The sequence below is a fragment of the Scyliorhinus torazame genome, chromosome 12 (assembly GCF_047496885.1).
Source record: "Scyliorhinus torazame isolate Kashiwa2021f chromosome 12, sScyTor2.1, whole genome shotgun sequence".
Classification (NCBI taxonomy): Eukaryota; Metazoa; Chordata; class Chondrichthyes; order Carcharhiniformes; family Scyliorhinidae; genus Scyliorhinus; species Scyliorhinus torazame.
This window is the reverse complement of record NC_092718.1, coordinates 149,929,009-149,948,119: the sequence shown is the minus strand read 5'-3', so window position 1 is coordinate 149,948,119 and position 19,111 is coordinate 149,929,009. Positions and strand designations below refer to the sequence as shown.

Genomic DNA, 19,111 nt, shown 5'->3' with positions numbered 1-19,111 from the left:
GAAGGCAGAAGGACAGGCAAATAGGTTGGTGGAAAAGACATTTGGAATACTTGCCTTTATCAATTAAGGCATAGATTACAAAAGCAGCTGGAGTACTGTGCAATTCTGGTCGCCACATTACAGGAAGGATGTGATTGCACTGGAGGGGCTGCAGAGGAGATTCACCAGGATGTTGCCTGGGATGGAACATTTAGGTTATGAAGGGAGGTTGTATAGGCTTGGATTGTTTTTGTTGCAGCAGAGAAGGCTGAGGAGCGAACTGACTGAGGTGTACAAAATTATGAGGGTCATGGACAGGGTGGATAGGGAGCTGCTGTTTCCCTTAGTTGAAGGGTCTCACGAGGGGACACAAGTTCAAGGCGAGGGGGGCAGGGGTTTTGGGCCGGGGGGGCAATGAGAGGTAAAACCTTTTTACCCAGATGGTGGTGATGGTCTGGAATGCACTGCCTGGGAGGATGGTAGAAGCAGGTTGCCTCGCATCCTTTAAAAAGAACCTGGATAAGCACTTAGCACGTCATAACATTCAAAGCCAAGTGCTGGCAATTTTAAAAAAAAATCATTAATGGGATGTGTGCGTTGCTGGCTGGGCCAGCAATTATTGCCCATCCCCGAGGGCAATTAAGAGTCCACCACATTGTTGTGGGTGTGAAGTCACATGTAGGCCAGACCACGTAAGCATGGCAGATTTCCTTCCCTAAAAGGACAACAGTGAAGCAGATGGGTTTTTACATCAATCAACAATGGTCATCGTTAGACTTCCAATTTCAGCTTTGTATTGAACTCAAATTTCACCGTGGTGGGATTCGAACCCGGATCACCCAGAACATTACTCTGGGTCTCTAGTTACTAGTCCAGTGACAATACCGCTATGCCACTGCCTCCCCTCAAATGGAATTAGATAGATAGGTAGGTCAGCTGTTTTTCATGTGTCGGTGCAGACTCAGTGGGCTGAAGGGTCTCTTCTGCACTGTGAAGCTTGTTTTACTGAAGGAAGGTGCACAGTGCAGCAGCCTGTGTGCTAACAGTGAAAAGACTGGGTCTGCAAAGTTCCAGAAAAGTGCGGAGTATTTTCTGGTTGTAACCAGTTGTGCTTTACTCTATCCATTTACTTCCAAGATAAAAGAGTGCTGGGATCTCAAGGATAGCCATTCAGTATTTCTTTTTTTTTTTAATAAACATTTTATTGAGGTATTTTTGGTATTGCAACAACAACAAAATAAACAATGTACATGAAACTATAAACATAGTGCAAAAGCCGTCTCCCTTCCTTACAGGTCCCACCTTTATTAACCCGCTACTCTAAGCTAAAATAACACCTCCCCCCCCCCCCTTCTGCTACGGATTAATTTTCCGCGAAGAAGTCGACGACGGTTGCTACCTCCGGGCGAACCCTAACAGTCTCAAGGCAAACTTGATTTTCTCCAAACAGAGAAAGCTAGCCATGTCCGATACCCAGGTCTCCGACTTCGGGGGCTTAGAGTCCCTCCAAGCTAATAGGATCCGTCTCCGGGCTACCAGGGAAGCAAAGGCTAGAACGTCTGCCTCTTTCTCCTCCTGGATTCCCGGATCTTCCGACACCCCGAAAATCGCCACCTCTGGACTGAGCGCCACCCTTGTTTTTAACACCGTGGGCATGACATCTGCAAACCCCTGCCAAAATCCCCTGAGCTTCGGACATGTCCAGAACATGTGGACATGGTTCGCTGGTCCTCCCGCACACTTTGCACACCTGTCTTCTACACCAAAGAACCAGCTCATCCGGGCCACTGTCATGTGAGCCCGGTGAACAACCTTGAATTGTATCAGGCTGAGCCTGGCACATGTTGCGGACGCATTGACTCTACTCAACACGTCCGCCCATGACCATCCTCTATCTCGCCTCCCAGCTCCTCTTCCCACTTGTGCTTCAGCTCCTCGGTCTGCGTCTCCTCTGACACCATAAGTTCCTTGAAAATGTCAGAGACGTTCCCTTCTCCTACCCACCCTCTGGAAACTACCCTGTCCTGAATCCCCCTTAGTGGTAGGAGCGGAAAGGTTGATACCTGTTTATGTAGGAAGTCCCGCACCTGCAGATACCTGAATTTGTTTCCCCTCGCCAACCCAAATTTCTCCTTCAGCGCCCTCATACTCGGAAAGCTCCACTCTATAAACATATCCCCCATCCTCTCAATCCCTGCTCTCCGCCATATCCGGAACCCCTCATCCATACTTCCCGGGGCAAACGGGTGATTATAACAGATTGGGGACCAGACCGATGCTCCCTTTGCTCCCACATGTTTCCTCCATTGCCCCCAGACTCTCAGGGCCGTCACCACCACGGGGCTGGTGGAGTACCGCGCCGGCGAGAACGGCAGAGGCGCAGTTACCAACGCCCCCAGACTGGTGCCCTTGCATGAAACCGCCTCCATACTCTCCCATGCCGACCCCTCCCCCACCACCCACTTCCTGATCATGGCTATTTTCACCGCCCAGTAATAGTTACTAAAATTTGTCTGCACCAGCCCGCCCTCTCCCCGACTCCGCTCAAGCATTACCTTCCTTACTCGCGGGGTCTTACCCGCCCAAACAAAGCCAGTGGTCACTTTGTTGACCCGTTTAAAAAAGGACCGCGGAATAAAGATGGGGAGACACTGAAATACAAACAGGAATCCCGGGAGGACCGTCATCTTCACCGTCTGGACCCTCCCAGCCAGTGACAACGGAAGCGCGTCCCATCTACGAAAATCGTCCTTCATTTGGTCTACTAGTCGGGCCAGATTTAATTTATGCAGCCGGTCCCATTCCCGCGCCACTTGGATGCCTACGTACCTAAAGCATCCCCCTACTAATCTAAACGACAGCTCCCCAAATCGCCTCTCTTGTCCCCTCGCCTGGACCGCAAACATCTCTCTTTTCCTCATATTTAGCTTATACCCCGAAAACCGGCCAAATTCCCCTAGAATCCTCATGATTTCTTCCATCCCCTCTATTGGGTCCGATACATACAGAAGCAGGTCATCTGCATAGAGCGAGACTCTGTGCTCCACCCCATCCCCAGACCAGCCCCTTCCAGCCCCTTGAGGCTCTCAGAGCAATTGCCAACGGCTCTATAGCTAGCGCGAACAACAGTGGGGAGAGTGGGCATCCCTGTCTCGTCCCTCGGTGCAGTCTAAAATAGTCCAACGTTGTCCTATTCGTCCGTACGCTTGCCACAGGAGCCTGATACAACAACCTGACCCAGTCAATAAAGCCCCGCCCAAATCCGAACCGTCCCAGTACCTCCCACAGATAATCCTATTCTACCCGATCAAAAGCCTTTTCTGCATCCATTACGATCACTACCTCCACCTCCCTACCTTCCGGGGGCATCATGATCACATTTCACAATCTTCTTACATTGGCCACTGTCATGATATTCAGGTAAACATCATAGCACATACATACATACATACATACTGATGGACAGATCAACGGACCAATCAACACACACAACACAACAGCCAATCACAGGCAAGAGCATACACAGTACAAAACAGGGAACACGACACTTCCTGGGCACTCGAGCAGGAGATGGCTCAGGGCGCAGAGCTCATTACAAGCCATTCAGACATCCACCATGTGCTGAGTGCCACTACAAGATGGAATAGGTCCACAGAATCAAGGGTCATGATCGAACCTCAGTAAACAGTTTACCAGTGTAAATAGATGTTTGAAATAAAACTGCATTGTACCATTCGACACCGTGTTGGTTCGTCTGTGTAGCACAGTACCCAACACTTCAGCCACCAACTGCCTACCCTTAACAAACCCCGTCTGGTCCTCCCCAATAACGTCCGGAACACAATCCTCAATCCTGGAGGACAAAAGTTTGGCCAGCAATTTGGCATCCACATTCAACAGGGATATCGGCCTGTAGAACCCGCACAGCTCCGGGTTCTTGTCCCGCTTCAGAATCAGTGAAATCGTGGCCTGAGACATCGTCGGGGGCAGCACCCCTCTCTCCCTTGCCTCATTGAACATCCTCATCAACAACGGTCCCAATATCCCAGAGAACTTTTTATAAAACTCCACTGGGTACCCGTCCGGCACCGGGGGCCTTCAGACCCTCCACTATCTCTTCCAACCCGATCGGGGCCGCCAGCCCTTCTACCAGCCCCCCGTCCACCTTTGGGAAATTCAGCCCCTCCAAGAAGTGCCTCATCCACTCTAGCCCCGTAGGGGGTTCCGACCTGTACAGCCTACTGTAGAAATCCCTAAACGCCTTATTCAGCCCTGCTGAATCTCCAACCAGGTTCCCATCTCTGTCATTTACTTTCCCTATCTCCCTGGCTGCCTCCCTCTTTCTAAGCTGCTGTGTAAGCATTCTGCTGGCCTTCTCTCCACGCTCATAGATCACTCCCCTCACCTTTCTCAGCTGCTCCACCGCCCTCCTTGTGGTTAACAAGCCAAACGCTGCCTGTAGCCTTGGCCATTCCCTTAAAAGCCCTGCCTCTGGGGTCTCCGCATACCTCCTATCGATCTGTAGTATCTCCTTTACCAGTCAGTCCGTCTCTGCCCTGTCCACCTTCTCCCTATGGGCCCGTATCGAGATCAGCTCCCCTCTGACCACCGCCTTCAGTGCTTCCCAGACCACCGCTGCTGAAATTTCCCCCGTGTCGTTGACCTGCAGGTAGTTCTGAATACATTTCCTCAGCCGCTCGCAAACTCCTTCGTCAGCCCAAAGTCCCCCATCTAACCTCCATTGCGGGCGCTGGTTACTGTCTTTACTAACCTGCAGGTCAACCCAGTGCGGAGCATGGTCTGATATTGTGATCGCCGAGTACCCCGTGGTCACCACCCCTGCCAGTAAGGCCCTGCTCAAAATAAAGAAATCAATCCGGGAATACACTTTATGCACGTGTGAGTAGAAGGAGAACTCCTTCACCCTCGGCTGTCCAAATCACCCTGGATCGACCCCCCCCACCCCTCGAGCTTGACCGGTCTAAGCCAGGGTCAATAACTGGGTTGAAGTCCCCTCCCATGAACAATCTGTGCCAGTCCAGATCCGGTATCTTCCCCAGCATCCTCTTTATAAACTCCACATCATCCCAATTTGGCGCATACACATTTACTAATACCACCTGCACCCCCTCCAGTTTCCCACTGACCATAATGTACCGACCTCCCACGTCCGAGACTATTCTACCCGCCTCAAACACCACCCGCTTATTGATCAGGATCGCGACCTCTCTAGTCTTTGAGTCTAGTCCCGAGTGAAAGACCCGACTGACCCAGCCTTTCCTCAATCTAACCTGGTCAGTTACTCTAAGGTGCGTCTCCTGCAACATTACCACGTCCACCTTCAGTCCTCTAAGATGCGCGAACACATGTGCCCTCTTGACCGGCCCATTTAATCCGCAAACATTCCAGGTGATCAGCCTAGTTGGGGGGCTCATTGCCCCCCCCCCCACCGATCAGCCATCCCCTTTTTTGGGCCCGCCTCCAGCCCATGCTCTGTGCCTCCACCGGCCCGCCCCCAGGCAGACTCCACCCCCAACCTCCTCTCTGTCCCTTAGCCCAAGTCCCTCCCTCGTCAGTAGAACATTTACCACCCCCCCCCCCCCCGAGTAACAACACTCTGTAACCCAACCCCTTTAATAAACCGAACATATGTACACCCCCCACTGTGCTTCCGTGAGCTAGCCCGCCCAGCTAGCTTGGTGACCCCCATCCCTGGTGCCGGATTGTCTCCCACCTATTGTTCCCTCCCCACCCTCTTCCCCCCCGCTCATACAAACATACTCCAACATCAAACAATCCCCACACAATTGCCCGACAGAAAAACACCAAGATCTAAAGAAGCACACCTCCATCCCCCAACAGTGCAAATGAAAACCTTAACTCACTCAGCTCTGCCGCTGGTCCCAAATCAATGCAAAAGGCATTACAATCAGCTTCCACAAAAAGAAAAACAAGAAATTTTTTTTTAAAAAGAACAGAAAAACAAAGAAAAAAATACAAGAACTTTGCAGCAAAGTTCAAAAGTTCCCAGTCCACCACCAGTCCTTTCCTTTTCGCGAAGTCCAGCTCGTCCTCAGGCGACTCAAAATAAAAGTTTTGTTCCTCGTGCGTGACCCAGAGATGGGCTGGATACAACAGTCCGAACTTCACCTTTTTCTTAAAAAGGATCGACCCAATCAGGTTGAAGCCTGCTCTTCTCCTGGCCAACTCCACACTCAGGCGTTGGTAAACCCGCAGGATACTGTTGTCCCACTTACAGCTCCGTGTTTGCTTGGCCCACTGTAGAATGCGCTCCTTATCCAAGTACCTGTGGAATCTCACCACCATTGCCCTCGGAGGGGTCTCCCATTCGCGGCTTCCTCGCAAGTGCTCTGTGAGCCCTGTCCAACTCCAAGTGTCGGGAGAATGCCCCATCCCCCAGCAGCTTCTCAAACATGTATGCGATGTCTACCCCAGTGTCCGCTCCTTCGAACCCCTCCAGGAGGCCAACGATTCTCAAGTTCTGCCGGCGGGACCTATTCTCTAGGTCCTCCACCTTCTCTGGCAGCTTGAAATGAAAAATGAAAATGGCTTATTGTCACAAGTAGGCTTCAAATGAAGTTACTGTGAAAAGCCCCTAGTCGCCACATTACGGCACCTGTTCGGGGAGGCTGTTACGGGAATCAAACCGTGCTGCTGGCCTGCCTTGGTCTGCTTTCAAAGCCAGCGATTTAGCCCTGTGCTAAACAGCCTAAACAGCTTCTTCTGCTGGTCTCTCAGCATCCCCACCTCCAACTCCACCGCAGTTTGATGTTCCTCCTGCTCAGCCAGCACCTTCTCTACCTTCTGGATCGTCCGATCTTGGGCGTCCAATCTAAGCTCTAGCCGCTCAATTGACACTTTTATCGGGGCCAAGCAGTCCCGTTTCTGCTTAGCGAAGCCTTCCTGAATAACTTGCATCAGCTGCTCCGTTGACCGCTGTGTCGACAAACCAGAGGACCGGTCCTCCGCCATGCTGTCTCCCGCTGCAGCTTCAGCCCAAGCCTTCTCTGTCTTTCTGTTTCTGCCTTTACGAGCACTTCTAGTCCTTCTCTCCATGCACCGGTGTGGGAAATCAGTACACAATTGCCTCTGTCATCAGTATTACAATTCAAGTCCGGTAGAAAATCGGGGAAAAGGTCCAAAAGTCCGACCAGTGCGGGAGCCACCAAATGTACGACTTACTCCTTCATAGTCGCCACCAGAACGCCATTCAGTATTTCTACATGGATGTAAGGCCCATGTGATTGACATTGCCATGGAGATAGGATTTGAGATATCTCTGAAGACAAAGGTTAGCCTGCTAGGATCTGGAAGACAGTGGGCAGCTATAGGCAGCAAGATACTATGGTTGACCGTACAGGAATGTGGGTGGGAGCTGATGCTCAGATTGAAAAGACAAATTCATGAGGAGATAAAAAATAGACATTGGAAGATTTCCTTAGCTTGAAAGAAAGAATCTACAGGGAAAAAAACCTCACTGTGAAAGACAGTTCTGAGATTAAACGTTTTCAGGCTTAAAAAAAAAGGAAAAGAAAAGTAAACCCTCAGGAGCTAAGAACCACCTAGGACTGGTTCCGGAACAATTGAATGTCTAATAAAAAGGACAGTGTAAAGTATATCTGTGAAAAGCATTTTCGTTTTTTTCCCAATTAAGGGGCAATTTAGCGTGGCCAATTCACCAATCCTGCACATCTTTTTGGGTTGTGGGGGTGAGATCCATGCAGACATGGGGAGAATGTGCAAACTCCCCATGGACAGTGACCCGGGGTCGGGATAGAATTTGGGACCTGGGGGCTATGAGGCAGCAGTGCTAACTACTACGCCACCGTGCCGCCCTGTGAAATGCATTTTCTGTTGTACTAAAAGGGGAATGTTCTGTATTGCGGTTTAAAGTACAAGTTGCCTACATATAAACTGTTTAGTCAACAGTGCTTCTTGTCTTTTGTTACGGTAAAAGTTAAACCTTGACATGTCACATTTTCAGCAATCAATTGAAAGTTTGAATTTTTAAAAAAATTATCAGTCTCTGCAATGATCATAATAAACCACATTAAAGAGGGTGACAATAAACAACATGCAGTAAACCTGCACCTAGTTGGTTAAATTGTGGGATTCTGGTGAGGTTGTCAAGACAAAAAGCATAAAGTTCTCATCAATATCATTCATGCACTTGAGCTTTGCTCTAACATTTATAAACCTTTGAATAATTCTGGCTATCAATGCCAGGCACTTATCTTTACACTGGTTTATATTTACTGTTCAACTTGCTACACACCCACACACACATGCCAAGTCCACCATTAGCCCCCAGCCAGGTTATGGATTGGGAGTGATAGGTTGTGAAGAGGATGTAAGAAGACGACAAAAGGACATAAATAGGTTAATTGAGTGGGTAAAGATCTGACAAATAGAGTATCCCGTGGGAAAATGTGAAATGCGCATTTTGGCAGAATTAATAAAAAAATAAGCATATTATCTAAACAACACGAGATTGCAGAGCTTAGATACAGAGTGCCCAAATGCATGAATTGCAAAATGCTAGTGTGAAGGTACAGCAAGTAATTAGGAAAGCTAATAGAATGTTATCACTTATTACAAGGAGAATTAAATACAAGAGTAGGGAGGTAATGCGTTGTTATATGGGGCATTGGTGAGGCCACATCTGGAGTACTGTGTACAGTATTGGTCTCCTTATTTAAGGAAGCAGTTCAGAGAAGGTTTACCGGACTAATACCTGGAGTAGGCGGGTTGTCTAATGAGAAATTGGACAGGCTAGACTTGTATCTGCTGGAATTTAGAAACATAAGAGGCAACTTGATTGAAACAAACAAGATCCTGAGGGGTGTTGACCCGGTGGATGTGGAGAGAATATTTCCTCTTGTGGGGGAATCTAGAACTAGAGGTCACTGTTTAAAAATAAGGGGTCGCCCATAGACGGAGAGGAGTAAAAACTGTCCCTCTCAAAGGGTTGCGAGACTTTGGAATTCTCTTCCTCATAAGGAGCTTGAGACGGAGGCTGGAATTTTCCAGCTCCCACTCAGCGGAGGTGGATCACTTTTGGCCGCAGACAGGATCTTCCAATCCTGCAAGTCTGTAGTGCCCTGCATGGCTCGTCTGTCTTACTGCCGGGGAACCCATGGCAGGGGTCAACTTTGGCGGGTCCGGAAGATTTTGCTGATGGGAGGGGCCGTAAAATCCCACCCAGAGTCTTTGAATATCTTTAAGGCAAAGGCTGGTTGATTGTTGATGAGCAAGGAGGTGAAAGGCTAACAGGGGTAGGCAGGAATGTGGAACTGAGGTTAAAAATTAGATTCGCCATGATATTATTGAATGGCAGAACGGGCTCAAGGGGCCGAGTGGCCTACTCCTGCTCTTAACTCGTATGCTCCTAAGCTAACCCTTATCCTCCACCCCTCTTTCTCCTAAGAGCAACCAAAGGTTGCAACTAATTTGGGGGTTAAATAAATATTGCAGCGTTCTCTGCCTCAGCCACACCCTGCAGAAAAATGTTTTGGAATTCACCACTCCAAATTCCTTCTCTCTATCGGTGTTATGGTTTTATTTTCGGCACCACATTTTGGAATGAACATTAGAAATCGGGAATTGAACAGGAGCGACTTTAATTAATTAATTTTCCTTTTGTGAATAGTCCTGGACAGATGTAAAATCCAACATGGCTGCCCAGTGTACATTTTGTGGAATACGATTGGTCCATGGGAATGTGAGGTAACATTGACCACTGTTAGAACTCGATTGGTTTGTTTTGTTACACGAGGAAGATGGATTGTTACAGCTTCACAATGCTAATCTAGATTTGAAGTGCCGATCACTAGTGCCTGGCACCATTTCTGAGAATAGTCCTTCGGCTACTGGGGAATGTTGTTTGTAAATGATTTAGGTGACAGCAGGTTATGGATACTGGGTCTGAAGGGGCATCAAGTGCCTGGCACTGCTGTAATACCTAGTTCAAGCTAATATAGGCAGTGACAGAATTCCACAATTTTGCTTAAGCAAGAAATAAAATGTGCATAATTTGATTTCAGTCCATGTGTTCTTTAACAGGATGGTGATTTACAGGTACAAAGTATGAATATGTAAATCACCACTGATTTCCCCTGTTGAACCACTCCCACCTGTTCCCCACACCCTGGGCCCACCTTGTACATCCTCCTCCCTCCCTCTTACCCTCACTTCCCATTTCCCTTCTCTCTTCCTCCTCTCCATCTCCCCTACCCCTCTCCACCTCCCCCCTCCTGTCCCTTTCTGCTCCCCCAGCCCTCTCATCACTCTACCCCTCTCTCGCTCTCCCTCGCCTCTCCCCCAGCTCCCCCAAAACTCCCTACCTCCCCAGCTGATATTGGTATTTTACTGTGCAAGAAAATACAAATCTTGCTGTCTCCCAGATTCAGTGTTACAACTATGGCCATGGGAGGAAACCTGTGGATTTTTATCTGGACTCTGCCCACACTGTCTGGGGAATCTCCTGCACTCGTCAGGGTTTCAGTATCTGCGGCATTTGCCGGTTTAAATCAGGGCTGAAGCATAAATGTGAGCGAATGGGGAATCCATTTCTCTAATTTCAGGGACAAAACACACTATTCTTGATTTCAGCATATCCGTTTCTCTTCCTCCATTAATGTCCCATTTCCTCCTTGCAGATTCCTGCTGCAAATCACTGTCCCTGCCTTTTATTTCCTTTTCAGTAATACTTTCACACAAACGCTCAGCTTGTGATGTAAAGTCCCAGTGCAGGGCTATTTGCATTGAAGTGATTTAGCTGCACACTGCAGCTGCTATTTAGCATAAAGGACTAATTCTCTCCTTTTTCAAAAGAGAGGAGCAGGTTTGTCCCCAACCTTTATCAGCAAGCCCATTTTCAATCATTTAAACCACTCAGGGAGAGAATCTCAGTTCTGTTCTCAGACTACATTATTATTCCATTTTCTCTCACTTTTGCTGCATGGATTGGAATGTTGATTTTTACTTTTGAATCGGTGATAATCCTGGGAATGGTTTGCATTCTGCACACAACCCAAAAATGAGGGTCAACTGGGAGAGGAGGTGGAGAGGGGTGGGGGAAGAGAACGTGGAGGGAAAGAAAAACAGGAGAAGAGGTGGTCATGGCACAGTGGCATGGCCACTGGACTAATAATCCAGACACCCAGGGCAATGCTGGGGACCTGGGTTCAAATCCAACCATGGCACGTTATGAGGGTTTTTTTTGAGGAGGTGACCAGGTGTGTAAATGAGGGTAGTGCAGTTGATGCAGTTTATATAGGATTTCAGCAAAGCCGTTGACATGGTCCCACATGGGAGACTTGTAAAGAAGAAGGCAAATGCACATGGGATACAGGGTAATTTGACAAGGTGGATTCAAAATTGGCTTAGTTGTAGGAGGCAGAGGGTGATGACAGACAGCTGCTTTAGTGATTGGAAGCTGGTGTCCAGTAGCGTACCACAGGGATCTGTGTTGGGTCCTCTATTATTTGTAATTTATATAAATGACATAGATGACTATGTGAGGGATAGGACCATTGAGTTTGCAGATAACACAAAGATTAACAGTGAGGTTGAGTGTCTTAGGTTAGAAGAAGATATAGACAGGATGGTCAAATGGACAGATAAGTGCAGATGGAATTTAACCCTGAAAAGTGTGAGGTGATAAACTTTGGAAAGAGAAATTTGACATGGAAGTATTCAATGAATGACATGACACTAAGAAGTTGAGGGACAAAGGGACCTTGGCTGTTTGTCCATAGATCTCTGAAGGCAACAGGACAGTTAAATACGTTGGTGAAAAAGGCATATGGGACACATGCCTTTATCAATCGAGGCATAGGGCGGCATGGTAGAGCAGTGGTTAGCACTGTTGCCTCACAAAGTCAAGGACAGTTCGGGTCACTGTCTGTCTGTGTGGAGTTTGCACATTCTCCTCGTGTCTACGTGGGTCTCACCCCCACAAACCCAAAAGATGTGCAGGGTAGGTAGATTGGCCACGCTAAATTGCCCTTTAATTGGGAAAAAAAATAATTGGGCACACAAATTTTTTTTTAAAAATCCATCGAGGCATAGATTACAAAAGCAGGGAGGTCATGTAGAGTTATATAGAAGTTTGGTAAGGTCTCAGCTGGATACAGTGTGCAGTTCTAGTCGCCGCATTATCGGAAATATGTAATTTCACTGGCGGAACGGCAGAGGCTATTCACCAGGATGTTGCCTGGGTTGGAACACTTAAGTTATGAAAAGATGCTGGGTAAGCTTGGGTTGTTTTCTTTGGAGCAGAGAGGACTGAGGGGTGACCTGATCAAGGTGGACAATATTATGAGGGGCATGGACAGGGTGGTTAGGGAGCAGCTGTTCCCCTTAGTTGAAGGGTCAGTCACGAGGGGACACAAGTTCAAGGTGAGGGGCAGGAGGTTGAGGGGGGATTTGAGGAAAAACTGTTTTACCCAGAGGGTGGTGATGGTCTGGAAGGCACTGCCTGGGAATGTGGTAGAGGCAGGATGCCTCACATTCTTTAAAAGGTACCTGGATGAGCACTTGGCACGCCATAACATTCAAGGCCAAGTGCTCGTAAATGGGATTAGGTAGGTTGGTTAAGTGTTTTTCACGTGTTGCTGCAGACGCGATGAATCAAAAGGCTCTTCTGCACTGTGTGATTCTGTGAAATTTGAATTAAATAAAAATCTGGAATTGAAGATGATCATGAAACCATTGTCCATCTGGTTGCTTTAGGAAAATAAATCTGCCATCATTACCTGTCTGGCCCACACAAGACTCTGTGGTGGACTCTGAAATGGCCTAGCAAGCCACTTAATTCAAGGACAATTAGGGATAGGCATCAAATGCTGGCCCAGCCAGCGACGCCCGCATCCTGTGAATGAATTTTTAAAAAGAGAGCCCAAGTTGTGACATGTTAAAGTGACCATTGAGTTTTGACATTCCTTCAAATGAGCGGAAATTGAGGGAACTCAAGAGATTTCTAAAACACAACTCAATCTTCACAATGTTAGTCAACCTTGTGATGTCCATAGCAGTTCACCCACTCTATCCCAGTCACAGCTCCTCTGCTCAATTTCCATTCTCACTTGAATTTCCACATGCAATTCAACTCTTGACCAAGTCTAGTCCATGCTCATACACAGATAGTTAAACACAGTGCATCTCAAATCACTTAAGTGGCCACAGGATTCAGCTACTCACTGCTGGGCAACCGGAGAGATGAGGCCTGGCCTCTGTAGGTGTCAAAACTAAGTGGTTAGCGGCTGGTCACTAACCTGTGGGCAACAATCCGGACTTGCTGTCACTCACTCCAAAGTGTCTCTGGATGTCTGCCAGTACACCTGAGGATAAATTGAGAGAGGGAATTAGAGGATGAAAAAGAGCAAAAAGTAATAGAAACTCATTAATGCATCTGGAATCATTTCGCTGACTCATTAACGGTAATGAATTCAGTTGATGGGATACAACACATTTACTGCTGATAGCCTCATTGCTACAAAAAGATTCAGCTCATTATGAAGGGATCAGGGAACAGGATTTCAATCATGCTGTGGGATCAAGTGGGCTATGTTTTTTTTTAAAGTGGGCTATGGTTAATAAGAGTCGGTGCGGGACTTCCGGTGACGGCGGGCGGGAGGCGGCCGCACAATGGAGGGCTCCCGGTCGGCAACGGCATTTTCGGGGCTTTAAGCCCTGTCCCAGGGTCCGCGGAGGCGGCAGAAGAAGGGAGAAGGCACGGAGGAGGCACAGTGAAGACACAGAAGGGAAAAAGGAACAAAGAAAAATGTCGAGGGTGAGCAAGAAAACGGCCGGAAAAAAAACAGCTGGAGGTCCGTCGGGGAGTGGAAAGGTCACCGCGGGGTCACCAGGAAAAATGGAGGTTGGAGCACCAGGGAAGGCCGCACTGCTTACGGGTGAAGAAATAACTAAGGTGATGGCTGCGGAATTTGAAAAGCAGTTGGCGCAGATTGCGAATTGCATGGAGACGGTGAGGAAGGAGATGAGGGAGGTTTTGAGTGTGCTGGTGGAGGAGGCGGTTTCCCCGGTGAGGACGGAGGTGGCGAGTGCAGTGGCGGAGGTGCGAGAGCAAGGGGAGGCGCTGAAGGAAGTGGAGGAGACGTTATTGCAGCACGGTGATCAACTTGCCTCGCTGGGGAAAGAGATGCGGAAGGTGATGGATACTAACAAGGATCTGCGAGGAAAAATGGAAGACCTGGAAAACAGATTCAGGCGACAGAATTTGAGGATTGTGGGGCTGCCCGAAGGAGTTGAAGGACCGAAGCCGACTGAGTACTTTGCCGCGATGCTGGCAAAATTATTGGGGGAGGGGGAGGATCCCTCCCGATATGAACTGGATCGGGCTCATCGGTCGTGGAGGCCTATACCAAAGGCGAGTGAGCCGCCAAGGGCAGTGACTCTGTGCTTCCGTAGGTACAGGGTGAAGGAGAAGGTCCTGAGCTGGGCCAAGCAGAAGCGGGTGGTGCAGTGGGCTGGAGCTGGTATACGTGTATACCAGGACTTTACGGTGGAGCTGGCAAGGAGGCGGGCTGCCTTCAACCGGGTGAAGAGGGCACTGTATATTAGCAAGGTGCGGTGCGGCATTGTATATCCAGCGAAGCTGAGGGTGACTTACAAGCTCAGGGACTTTTATTTTGGAACGGCGGAAGCAGCGGAGGAGTTTGCGAAAGCAGAAGGACTGTGGCAGAACTGACAAATTGAGGAATGGCCATGTGCCGATGTAACCTCATGACTGTATTTTCTTCTTTTTTGTATCACTGCGCGCGGGTGTAGAGATTAAAGGAGCCAAAGTGGTATATATTTGGACAAGGGAAGGGACGGGACTTTCACTTGAAATGAGGGTTCTTTGGAGTGTAGGTGGATATGCGGGGTTTGTGTGCTAAAAGGGGATCTTTGGGCTTTCCTAGGGCCGGGCAAGTGGGAAAGGGACCCGGGCGGGGGCCTCCACGCTGGCCGGTTTAAGCCGGCCAGTGAACGGGAGTGAGGTGGGGGGAGGGGCTGCGGCCATCGGAGCCTGGCAGAACAGGGTCCTAGTGGTCTAGCCAGGGTGGAAAGTTGGGGGTAGGAGCCGAGGTTGGGAAGAGGAGTTTTACAAGAGGCAGTGGACAGGAGGAGCTGGAGACCCCTGGAGACCCGCGGTTGGGGGGGGGGGGGGGGGCGGACTTTACGAATCTACCGCAAATGTGAATCTTTACTCCCTGTCGGGCAATGGACTCGCATTGAAAATCCTTTAATTCATTCATGGGATTTGGGTGTCGCTGGCTGGGCCAGTATTTATTGCCCATCCCAGAGGGCATTTAAGAGTCAGCCACATGGGGGCGGCATGGTGGCACAGTGGTTAGCACTGCTGCCTCACGGAGCTGAGGACCCGGGTTCAATCCCGGTCCCGGGTCACTGTCCGTGGAGTTTGCACATTCTCCCAGTGTCTGCGTGCGTCTCATCCCACAACCCAAAGATGTGCAGGGTAGTCTAAGTGGCCACATTAAATTGCCCCTTAATTGGAAAAAAAAAATTGGGTACTCTAAATTTAAAAACAAAGTCAGCCACATTGCTGTGGATCTGGAATCACATGTAGGCCAGACCAGGTAAGGATGGCAGATTTCCTAAAGGACATCAGTGAACCAGATGGGTTTTTACAACAATCGCCAATGGTTTTGTGGTAATCATTAGACTTTTAATTGCAGGTTTTTAAAATTAAATTCAAATTTTACCATCTGCCATGGTGGAATTTGAACTCCAGTCCCCAGAGCACTACTCTCTTTGATGTTAAAGGATTCCTCCTTTGTTTGGTTGCCTGCGATTGGAAATGCTATCGCAATGTGGGAGGAATTCTGATCTGTGTAACACAGCTCCTGTACAAACTTCGTAAAGAGCAAAAACCACTGGAGGCTGGAGAATTAGAGAATTAAAAAAAGTGAACCTGGCAGAAAAAATGCATAATTAATACACTTTTCAATTATAAATGGTTATAAATTATGTTGTTGGGGAAGGTTAAAATCAATGATGGAAAATTTATTTTGAGAATTAGAATATAAAGACAGATTTTTCTGCCGAGCATATTAAAATTCATGCATTTTCTCCTTCAAAAATGCAGCTCTAAATTTAATTTGGGACACAGGCATTGTTTTCTCCTTTAAATGTTTTTTTTCCCCCATTCTTTTTATTTTAATTTTCTCTCTCCCGTTTTCCTCTCTTTGCACACAAAAGCACAGTGGTGGCAGTGTGCACTGACTACTCAAGGCACTGCAGCAACTCGCAAACATTTCTTCAACTATCAATCCCAAACCCGTGCTCCCCAGCAGCCAAAGGACAAGAGCAGCAGTTCTATGGGAAGGTCATCACCTCCAAATTCCCCTTGAACTCACACATCATCCCAACTTGGAACCATGTATCACCATTGCTTCATTATGTGTGGATCGGGGCGGCACGGTGGTGCAGTAAACATCATTCCCCACTGCTGCCCCACAGCGCCCGGCCCCAGGTCATTGCCCATGTGGAGTTTGCACACTCTCCCTGTTTCTGCATGGGTCTCACCCCCACAACCCAAAGATGTACAGGGTAGGTGAAGTGGCCATGCTAAATTGTTCCTTAATTGGAAAAAAATTGGGTACGCTAAATTTATTTTTAAAAAATTGTTGGATCAATTCCTTCCGTAACAGCACTGTGGGAATCCTTATCACATAGGAACAAGGAGAAGCCATTCAGCCCCTCGAGTCTGTTCTAACTTTTAATGAGATCATGATGGATCTATGGCCTACCTCCATACACCAACCTTCATCCCATATCCCTAGATACTTTTGGTTAACAAATATCTGTCAATCTGATTTAAATTAACTATTGATCTAGCATCAATCACCATTTGTGGGACAGAGTTCTAAACTCCAACCACCCTGGTGTGTAGAATTACTTAATTTCACCCCTGAAAGATTTGGCGCTAATCTTTCGGCTATGACCCCTGGCCCAAGACTCGCAGCCAGTTGAAATAATTTCTCTCCATCCCATCGGTTTCCGTTAATATCTTGAAAAATCGCGGGGAATTCACCCCATAATCTCTCCTCACTTTTACCCTTGGCGTTCCAGTTTCATTCTGGTAAATCTACAGTGCACTCCACAGTCAAATTCTGCCAATTAAGAGTATTTGCCCGTTATCCCTCCTCTGACTCCTGCCACTCAGCCAATCGCCAAACCAGGTCAATAACCTGCCTTCAACTTCATAAGCTTCACCTGAGTTAACAGTCTCTTATGAAGGAATTAATCAAATGCCTTCTGGGTCCATATAAATAATGTCCATTTCCCTGTTCACTCCTTCAGTCCCCTCTTCCGAATGTTCGTCAGACATGACCTACAAATCCGATCTGGCTTTTTTCTGACCGGGTGTTCTGGCACCGTATCCATAATTATAAACCTTGGTAATTTCCCGCTAACAGGTGTTAAGATATCTGGTTTATATTCTCCTATTTTCCTCTCTCACCCTCCTTAAATAGGGGAATGATGTTTACTTTTCCAATCTAAAACAATGGTTGCTGAATAGAGAGCACTTTGGAAGATTATAGTCAGGCCCTCTGCACCAAATAGACTGCCCACATTGCTGAGGCTCAAGGGAAGACCCATCAGCACCTTCTCAAAGGCAACCAGGGATGATTTAAAAAAAAACATTATAGTATCCTAATTTTTTTCCAATTAAGGAGCAATTTTAGCCTAGCCAATCCACCTATCCTGCACATCTTTGGGTTGTGGGGGTGAAACCCACAGCGACATGGGGAGAATGTGCAAACCCCACACAGACAGTGACCTGGGGTTGGGATCGAACCCGGGTTCTCGGGGCCATGAGGCAGCAGTGATAACCACTGCGCCACCGTTCCGCCCTGCAACCCGGGATGGTTAATAAATTTCCAGCGTTGCTCATATCCCGAGAATTTGTTATTAAAAGACTACATGTTCCTCGGCCTCTGTCAGCACCTTCTATGCAGTTGTGCCGAGGTGATCTGATTGACTTGCTCTCCAACTTGGTCTCCATCCCCGTGGCAACATACCACACTTCCTATCAATATAATATTCTGGAACCCGCAACGTAGAGAATCTTGAAGCTACAAATCCTTCGAATAGGTTATATCCCAGGTCAGAAGGCCATCAAGGACACAGGTTCCTTACGGTACATATACACCTCACAAGCAAAACATCCTAATCACTCATCACCTCAAGACCTTAAAGTCTGCCACCCCATCACTGCATTGGTATCAAAAGGAAATGTAAATCTCTGTTCCACGTCATTACTTCAACAAGAACCATCCCCTTTAACCATTAGTCAATATGAAGTTTGAGGGGACACACCTCTGTCCCTAAGAATCCCTACTTTCAAGTCAGAATCTGGGAGCTATTTTAGGGAAAAAAGATTTCCATTTGATTGGCTAGAATCCAGTTCCAAATCCCGAATTTCTGCCAATCAAGATAGGATCACATTGAATAAGAGGGGTCGTGACAGATTATTGTAGCAGCCCTCCTTCCCTAGCGTGTCCCCATCTTTGTCCACAGGGGGGTATGAATGCAGCCCCTGTTAATGCAGGGAATGCGGCAGCCAATTTGTACACAGCAAGATCCCACATACAGTAATGTAATAATGAGCAGCTAATCTGTTTTTAAAAAATTATCTTGGTTGCATGTAACATTTGTTCTAAGCTGCGTGGATACACAGCAATGCAGTAATTGGGAAAGTAAGTAAAGTCTCCATAGTCCCAGATGATTATAGGCTGCTTTCCCCTTTGAGGGGGAGAGCTGACTGGTGGTGGTTTAACCCGAGGGTCACCACATCTCAGGTGAGCGGCAAGATTGAGAAGACGGGTCCTTCATGGATAACCTCAGCCGGTGCAGGAATTGTAGGCCTCGCTCCGCATCACGAACAAGCTGTCCAGCCGACATGAGCTACCACACAGGGAACAAATGCACGAGCAAAAGCCCCTTTAAGATGCACAAATATGTGGCCCCACGGCAATTGTGAAGGGGCCGAACAATGTAGCCAATGGACTGCGCACAGCGAAGGGAAATTAGCAGGGACATTGGTTGCGTGGTCAATTGCCACTTTGGACCAGAATTT

General features: G+C 47.9%; 1 protein-coding gene across 2 annotated transcripts in view; it reads right to left on the bottom strand.

Annotated features, from left to right (window-relative positions):
- LOC140386653 (sphingosine-1-phosphate transporter SPNS2-like) overlaps positions 1–19,111 on the bottom strand; it is a 134,513-nt gene that overhangs the window by 97,384 nt on the left and 18,018 nt on the right. For both annotated transcript variants that reach the window (XM_072469170.1, XM_072469169.1), the window contains exon 2: positions 13,278–13,343. In XM_072469170.1, coding sequence (XP_072325271.1) covers positions 13,278–13,343 — 66 coding nt within the window. The remainder of the gene's footprint in view (positions 1–13,277; positions 13,344–19,111) is intronic.